This window comes from Dipodomys ordii, unplaced genomic scaffold (assembly GCF_000151885.1).
Source record: "Dipodomys ordii isolate 6190 unplaced genomic scaffold, Dord_2.0 Scaffold23, whole genome shotgun sequence".
In the NCBI taxonomy this organism is placed as follows: domain Eukaryota; kingdom Metazoa; phylum Chordata; class Mammalia; order Rodentia; family Heteromyidae; genus Dipodomys; species Dipodomys ordii.
This window is the reverse complement of record NW_012267239.1, coordinates 1022951-1031781: the sequence shown is the minus strand read 5'-3', so window position 1 is coordinate 1031781 and position 8831 is coordinate 1022951. Positions and strand designations below refer to the sequence as shown.

The window sequence follows — 8831 nt, the reverse complement described above, 5'->3', positions numbered from 1 at the left end:
GAAATAATCTTTTTTTTCTAAAATATTTGTTTGCATATCACATGAAGTTTGTGCAGACCTAGAATAATTTCTGTGGATGGAGTGAGTTAGTTGTTTAGTTGCCCACATCAGTTGTCCTAGTACAATTTATTAGTCCATCATGCCCCCTTATTAAGGGAAGAAATGGCAATGGCTGTCTTGAAAGAAAAAAAAACAACCAACTTTCTAAATGAAATATACACAGCCAAACACAAGAATGTATTGATAGCCACAATAGCAATATCATGGACAAGCTGTATGTGTCCCAAGAATTTAAGGATATTTACTGTGAGAAAGTCTACTAATACAATTGATCTCAAAATCTAATTAAAACACTCATAAGTCATCCTAAGATACGCAGAAAAGGGCTGGGAAGGTGGCTCAGTGGCAGAGTGCTTGCCTTGCATGCATGAGGCACTGGGTTCGATTCCTCAGCACCACAAAAACAATAGAAGCCGGAAGTAGCACTGTAGCTCAAATGGTAGAGCGCTCGCCTTGAGCTGAAGAGCTGAGGGACAGCATCCAGGCCCAAAGTTCATGCCCCACAACCGACAAAAAAAAAAAAGAAATGCAGAAGAAAGCTGTACATCAGTGGCTCACACCTGGAACTCTAACTACTTAGGAGGCTGAGATCAGATGTGAAAACAGCTTGGGCAGGAAAGTACAGGAGACTCATTTCTGATTAACTATCAAAAAGCTGTAGATCAAGTGGGTAGCAGAAAGCCTTGAGCAAAAAGCTAGGTTATGAGTTCAAGTCCCAGTACTGGAAAAAAGAAAAAGATGCAGAAAAGGCATGTAATAAAATATCCATTTATGACAAATGACAAGTGCTATTGTTCTCTTTGCTGTTTTTTTTTCTTTAAAATGCATGGTGTTTTTTGGGGGGGAAGGATTATGTCTGTAGTTGAGTGAGAGAGCATGTATTTACCTAGCACTCACTACTACCAAAATAAGAAAACAAATTAATTAAAAATAAATTATGATAGGCACTGGTGGCTCACTCCTGTAATCCTAGCTACTCGAGGCTGAGCTCTGAGAATGGAGGTTCAAAGCCAGCATGCACAGGAAAGTCCATGAGACTCTCATCTCCAATTAATCGCCAAAAAACAAAAAAGTGGAGCTGAAGTAAAAATGGTAGGGTGCCAGCCTTGAGAACAAATAGCTCAGGGAGAGTGACCAGGCCCTGGGTTTACCCCTCAGGACCGGCACAAAATTCATTAATTAGCTAATAAGTATGGTATTGGTATTAAGTATTGAAAGATCTGAACAGCAAAAAAATCGAACAGAAACCAAATCTGAGGCAATAAAGACTTGCAGGCCTATTCTGCTGTATCATTCTTTGATCAGGTGACTTGAAAGGTCGCCATCAATTCGGTTTCTTCTGTCACAAGGCACGTTAGCCTTTGTCCAGTCTCCAGGTTTCACGCGGGGCCTGAGAAGTCCTGAAGAATTTAAAAAAAAAAATCACAACAGTAACCCCGCCCACGACGCTGCGAGGTTCTGTCCCGGTGAGCGCGCCTGCCTGCCCGCCCGCCTGCCTGCCCGCCCGCCTGCCTGCCTGGCGGCCCGGCGGCCACTGGGTTCTGTTACAGTCCGTCTAGTCACCGGGCCTACTGATGAGAACGCTCCAGAGCCTGGTGAGTTCGTCTGCAGTCCCTCCGAATGCTGCTCCTCTTTGGGGGAAGGATGGGGACGCGGGACCCAGGGCTCGGCCCTCTGCGGGCACGAGGGGCAGGGGCGCCCGGTGGGGTCCGGGCTGGCGCAGGGCAGGAGCCCGCCGAGACCCGTTCTGGGATCCCAGGGGTGCGCCCACGCGTGGCGTGCGGGGGCCTCTCAGTGGGGTTAACCTCACTCACCCGGGAGCTCCCTCCGGTCTGCAGAGATGTGCTCTGAGCTCAGCCGGCAGGAGTAAGCAGTGAGTGGCTTTTCAGACTCAGCTCTGCGGACACGGCGGCGGCATGGAAGATGAGACTGAGTTACCAGTAAGGCCAAGGACTCAGGTGACCCAGGGGAAATGGCTCGCGTTGCGATTGCGCATGCGCCTCGGGCTAGGCCGGCTGTCTAGCTTTTCTATGCGCTTGCGTGCCGGTCACTGCTTCTACTGTGTGCACCTCCCCAATGCCCGCTCTGCTTGTGCTGCGCGTTACTAGGTGCGCTCACCCACTTGGGTTGCTTTCCTTCACCTTGTCTGTTGTTGGCCAGAGGAAGCTAAGAGTCGGTGCGATATAGCACGGCCCTGCAGGTCTCTCTTCCAGGAAAGAGGCCCTCCTGCCAGTTGGCAAGTTCTAGAATTCAAAGTTTATACGGCCCAGGCCTTCCAATGACAAATTGTAGGCCCGCGTAAACTATACGGCTTGCAGCCATGCTTGAAGCCTTAACAATGGTGTCCAGTGTGCAAAACTATCGTGTAGTGGGGAAGAGGGTACTGTAGGCTTGAACTCCAGGCCTGGGTTCATCCCTTACCTTAGCTTTTTACTGAAGGCTGGCGCTCTACCACCTGACTCACAGCTCCACTTCGGGTATTTTGCTGATAAATTGGAGATGAGTCTCACAGACTCTCCTGCCAAAGCTGGTTTTAAACCATGGTCCTCAGATCTCAGTCTCCTGAGAGCCACCTGCACCTAGCGACACAACTATCTGTGTTTGTATGTACAATGGCTCAGAAAATTGTAAGCAAATATTCCTGCCCAGCAATGGCCTGTGCGCCAATAAGGTTGCCCAACCAGGGACATCCCAGGCCAGCATCACCCCGTGTTTCTCACAGGCCCCTTAGGTCCTCTAGGAGGATACACAAGTCCCAAACAGCAGCTGTCTGAGCACTCTGTTCCTTACTGCTCACTCCTTCTTGTGACAGTATCTTACCTTCACTGCTCAGACTTGGATCCTGTCTCACTCAAGTAATGGGAGCAAACAGAATACTCATGCTGCCCACATCTGTGGGTTCTCTCCAATCAGACTGGCTTCCATCAGATAGATGTATGGCACATTCTTAAACCTCCTTCAAGTCTTTATGCAAATATCATCTTCCTATTTCCTGGTCACCCAATTTAAAACATTACTCAATCCAAACTCCCTCTCCCCCTGTCCCATTTTATGTCTTCCTAACACCAGCCTGCCATAGCCTGTATTCTGTCAATAGTAAGAAAAGAGAAAGTACCCTAAGGTCACAGGTTTTGTCCCTTGCTCACTGTGAAAGCCAAGACACCAAGAGCAGTAGATGTATTGCCTATAATAGGGGGCAGTGATATTTGTACACTGAATTATCACCATCATAGCAAATATTTGACTGCTTAGCTATCTACCTCCTTATTAGTTTTTGCGTCATACTGGGGCTTGAACTCAGGGCTGGCATGAATACTTACCTTCATTGGGTATAGTTCTAGGTGATCTGCATGCAAACTCTCATTGAACTAAATAATTTCCTGCAGCCTTGGAGACCTGTTGGTATCTCCTGCCATGTGGGCTTTCCGTACTTCTGCTGTCTTAAGGGAACTCTCATTTCCATGGGGCACCGTTAGAGCTACAATATGGCCTATCACACCACCTGTACAATAAAACAGAAACCCACCATGATGAGCATAGCTCTGTGTGTGTGTGTGTGTGTGTGTGTGCACACTTGCACACACACACACATTAAAGCAAGAACTCCTAATGCACATTAGGTAAGAGCTTCACTACTGAGCTCTACCTCCAGCTCTGAACATGTCATATTGTAATTTAAAATTGGGGTGGGGGAATGGACCTAATATTGTGAATCCTTGAAAAAAAACTATAGGGATAAGAGGGAAAAACAGAGAGAGCAAGAGAAGGGGTGACATTGTCAAAAAAGAGACTACTCTTTACCTTATGTAACTGTAATCTCTCTGTGTATCACCTTTATAATAACAATAAAAACATTAAAAAGAAACAACTAAATGGGATAGAATATCAGATCTATGCGTACTCTTGATTGAGTGCCTTGGGAATTCTTCTCCCCATCTCTAAGGGGATTTGCCCTAGCATGCAAAGCTGTCTTTTGTTGTAGCAAATATCCTTCATAGTCTGCCCAGAGATAGGCATTATTATCTCCAAGTCCAGGCAAGGATGTGATTCTGAGAGTATGGGGGAGTCAGAGCAGAACTGCCCCAGGGTGCCAGGTACCCCCACCATCTGTGGCTGCCTGTTCACTGCTCAACATGCCCTCCAAGTATCTGCACATGGAGAAATAAGAGATGCCCCTCTCTTCCCTTTCCTTTTTCCTTTCCTTTCTTTTCTCCTTTCCTTCCTTTCCTTTCCCTTTCCACTGCTTTCCCTTTCCTTTCCTTTCTCCTTTCCTTCCTTTCCTTTCTCCTTTCCTTTCTTTCCTGTCCCCTTTCCTTTCCTTTTTCCTTTCCTTTCATTTCTCCTTTCTTTCCTTTCTTTTTCCTTTCCTTTCCTTTCCTTTCCCCTTTTGATAGATTATTAGATTTTGCCAGAAGACCACACAGACTGCTAGTTATAGAGAACAAAGAAAGGTTTATTGCCAGGAAAGGTGCTAGCAAGACCCCTTCTCACAAGGGAGAAGTGAAAAGAAGCACAGGCTATTGTCTGAGGTGACCTATTTAACCTAGGAGGTTTAGGAGGGGCTAAGAGGTGGAGATCCAGGCGTGGACATGAGGCCCAGGGGCTTCATCATGGCAGACTAGGATTTATGGCTGCTGTCCAAATAGTAGAGAAGGGGTCCTGTAGCTGCCCAGACCTGAAGGTCACTCAAAGGGGCTCTTGTTGCCTTTATGTTGGTAGCTGCCCCAGAGAAGTGCCGTCCCAAGGTAAAGGGAGTTGGAGGCTGATTATTTACTGCCTTTACTACATAGGCCTAGTGTTGCCTAGGAAGGGAGCGCAAGCTGTGGAGAGGGAAGGGGTGTACTAGCAATGGAAAGGAAGCTTATTCACTAACACCTTTCCTTTCCTCTCCTTTTTTTCTATCTTTCTTTCCTTCCTTTCTTTCTGTCCTCTTTCTTTCTTTGCTAGTACTGGAACTTGAACTAAGGGTCTCTTACTCTTTCCTAGCTTTTATGCTTAAGGCTGCCACTACCAATTGACTCACCTCTCCACATCTAGCTTTTTGTAGTTTTATTGGTCATAAGAGTCTCACAGACTTGCCTGCCTAGGGTGGCTTCAAAGTACAATGTTCATTTCTCAGCTTCCTGAATATCTAAGATTACAGGCGTGAGCCTCTGGCACCCAGGAACATGTAGTCCCTTTCCTTAGCCTCATTGCAGACCAGGCTGGTGGGAGGAGAGGTGAGAGGAAGCTCAACTCAGAAATGTTGGCCAAGGATGTTTCCCTGGCAAAAGTCGCTGGGACTTGGGGGCTCCTGTGCTACCAGAATCAGAACTTAACTCCACTGGATTTCCAGCTCAGAAGATTGTTCTCCTGAACTACAACAGACACACCCATGTGCAGCCCAGTGAAGAGGGTCAGGAATTTCTCTGTTTCAGGAAAATGGTGGCAGGGGAAGGGGGAGGCTAGGATAGAGACCGTCCTGATTCAGAGCAGAAGGTTTTCATTCCCTTGCTGTCTGCCTACTATGTGATCTTGGTGACTTGTGTATAAAGTGGAGACACTGTTGCCTGGTACAGACACTGTTGTGATACTGTGATTGGTAGATCTTGCCCAGAGAAGGAGGTGGAGGGTGTTATTGGTCACCTTGAGTCCTCATCTGTCTCCTCAGATTCAGAGCAGGGTGCTGCTCCTGACCATCTGTGCAGCTGGCATCGGTGGAACTTTTCAGTTTGGCTACAATCTCTCCATTATCAATGCCCCAACCTTGGTATGTACCTTCTGTGCCCACTCTCACTATCTGAGCGGGTCCTGGAGGGGTGTCGGTAGCTTCCCACTGTGGGGCTTCAGCTCAGTATACACTTAGTAGTGCTCCCATTGGCATGCTCTACAAGACTCTGGATGCTTCCACAGAGCTCTGCATCCTGTGTCCTGCTGCATCCCTGATCTTATATGACTCCACCTTCTACTAAGTCATAGAGAGGCACGCTTGATCCTTTGAGAATGGGGTGTAGGTATGAGTGCTTGAACTCAGGGCCTTGTGTTCTTAATTTTTTTCCACTCAAGGGAGACTCCTATGTAATCTACACAATCAAGCCTGGCACTCTACTACTTGAGCCACACCTCCATTCACAGCTGCCCGCTGCCCTGGTTAATTGGAGATAAGAATTTCAAGATTTGTCTTCCTGGGCTGGGGCTTGGAACCAAGATCCTCAAATCTGTGTCTTGATTTACAGGCATAAGACACCAACACTCAGCCAGCCTTTTTTCTTTTTTGATACTTCAGTTTTGCTAAGACATTCTCTTGCCCAGAAACATTCTGTGTTTCTCCTTGATGCCCAAAGGAATAAAAACAGACTCATCCACCTGAAGTCTAAGACTTTTTTGGGACCAGATTCTCCCTCTGTCTCAGCCTTCATCTTTTTTTTTTCTTGTGAAAATATCGTACAGAGGGGTTACAATTACATGGACAAGATAATGAGTACATTTCTTATCAAGCATTGTTGCCTCCTCCTTTGTTTCCCCTTCCATCCCTTCCCATCTTCCCCCACCCCCACCTCCCTGCCTTCATCTTTTTAACCTAGAAAACAAAACAACTTAGATTTCATCCCCCAAAACACAGAGAAACACAGTTGTTTTTCCAATCCCTTTTCCAGTGAGAGGAAGTATTGGCCATTTTGTTCCTATGTCATTTTTCCTGCTCTATGTCTGAATCATTTTTTTGAGTTCTCGGTACCTGACACTGGGCTGGCCCATTCCATGTTTACCTAGTTTCTGTGGGAAAGATGAATCTTTCCGTCCCAGTGAAAGAAGTTCACCTCTAAATTGCTTACATTAGAAGGCTGTTTGACCACATTGCTAGGAACCATGAGGGGCTCCATACAGTATAAGTGGGAAGACCTATAGGAATCAGGCCCTAGAACAGAGCTATGGCTCTTTTGCTTCTAATCCAGCCTTTTCTCCACTCATTGGGCAAAAGGGCAATCATCACCAGATTCACCCTGAGCTGGTTAAGACAGAAGAGAGCTAGTCCAACATTGAACTCTCCACTGCCCACTAGCCACATCCTTTTGGAAAGCCCAAAACTGGCAATTCTTCTTTAAGGGCTTTCCTGTGCAGTCTTTCCAAACTATTTATTTTCATTCATGGAACTGAAATAATAGCTCTGAAAGGTGGGACTCCATGGAGCCTGACCCTGTCCCTAAGACCCTGGGCAAGTCATTTACCTCTCAGAGCCTAATCCCCAGTCTTTCACAATGAGCATAATAATGAGTACCTAATGACGTGTTTTACAAAAAAAGCTTACACAAATTTTTATAGTCACAGAAAAGAATGTGATGGGGGCCATCAGATAGGCGAGCTATGGCAAATCAAGAAAACCTATTGGATGTAGATGTTATCTTTATGGCATTCTTACCTTTCAAATTAGTGGAGGCTTGAGATATATCAGGATTACTGATGCATCCCAATTGTTTTATGGCAACCAAAAGGACGTTAGATCAGATGTAGAGACAACAATAAGTGACCCTTCAAAGAGGCTAAGGATAGCCTAAGATAATTTGGGCAATTGGCCTAGAAAATTCCATCCCTCCATAATAAGGATGTTGCAGTTAGCCAATGTTAAGTAGTCTGAAGGATCTTTACTACAGCTCTTTACTTCTGAGAACTTCAGTCCATAATAGCAGTACAGTCTTACCACACTTCCTCATCTGTGAGAAGAAGGCCTATCTTGTCCAGTACCATTCCTCTTACATAAGACTATTCCCCTTTCCCATCCCCAGGAGAGTTAACTGGCCTCTCTATCCGTAGTACATTCAGGAATTCATCAATGAAACCTGGCAAGCAAGAAGTGGCAAACCACAGCCTGACCACCTGATTCTACTTGTATGGTCTCTGATCGTGTCTCTATACCCTCTGGGGGGCCTCTTCGGAGCACTGCTTGCAGGACTCATGGCCATCAGGCTAGGAAGGTAAGCACGGTCTGTGTGCCCCCTGAATGCCCTTTGATGTGGGCCTTCAGTCTGCAGGCTAAGGAATATAGGAGAAGGAGGTACCCAGCAAACTTCAGGTCCATATCAATTCCTCAGCTGCCCTATTGACTCACCCCTAGTCCTATTTTAATTTTTTAAAATTCACTTTTTATTATAGTGGTGATGTACAGAAGGATTACAATTATATGAGTCAAGTAATGAGTAAATTTCCTTTTGTACAGTGCCATCTTTTCCCTTGCTCTCTCCCAGTCCCCCCCTACTGTCTCCACTATGAGTTGCATAGTTCATTTTCATCAATGTCCAGTGAGCTCCATGGTGCATGTTTTAACCCCTTTTTCCCTTGAGTTCTGTGCCCTCCACCCTGAAGATATACATGTGAATACACCATATATAAGGTAAAGAAGACAGATACATCAAAAACTAAAAAAAAGTCTTTTTTCCATATCTTGTAGCTCATTTAAATATATATATATATATTATTTTATATAAATATGAAGAGGTGCTTAGGCATTTCACCCTTGCGATTCTTTCCTAAGAGTAATCTCTTTTGGTCTTGCTATATGTGAACATCTGGAATACTGTATGATTTGTCATATCCCCAGTGCATTTTATTTTATTTATTTTTTGGGGGGGAGGGGAGGTCCAGTCGTGGGCACTGTTCCTCAGCTCTTCAGCTCAAGGCTAGAGCTCTACAACTTGAGCCACAGCACCACTTCCAGCTTTTTTTTTTTCTGCTTATGTGGTGCTGAGGAATTGAACCCAGGGCCTCATGCATGCAAGGCAAGCGCTCTACCACTGAGC

General features: G+C 45.7%; 1 protein-coding gene across 7 annotated transcripts in view; it reads left to right on the top strand.

Annotated features, from left to right (window-relative positions):
* The first annotated feature begins 1570 nt into the window (after positions 1-1570).
* The window catches only part of Slc2a11 (solute carrier family 2 (facilitated glucose transporter), member 11), a 24734-nt gene continuing 17473 nt past the window's right edge, over positions 1571-8831 (top strand). For 3 of the 7 annotated variants that reach the window (XM_013014447.1, XM_013014446.1, XM_013014444.1), the window contains exons 1-3: positions 1965-2018; positions 5711-5809; positions 7849-8009. In XM_013014447.1, coding sequence (XP_012869901.1) covers positions 1977-2018; positions 5711-5809; positions 7849-8009 — 302 coding nt within the window. In that variant the 5' untranslated portion in view covers positions 1965-1976. Of the gene's footprint in view, positions 1656-1964; positions 2019-5710; positions 5810-7848; positions 8010-8831 lie in introns of those variants that run through there. The other 4 variants (XM_013014445.1, XM_013014449.1, XM_013014450.1 and 1 more) reach the window with 4 other exon arrangements.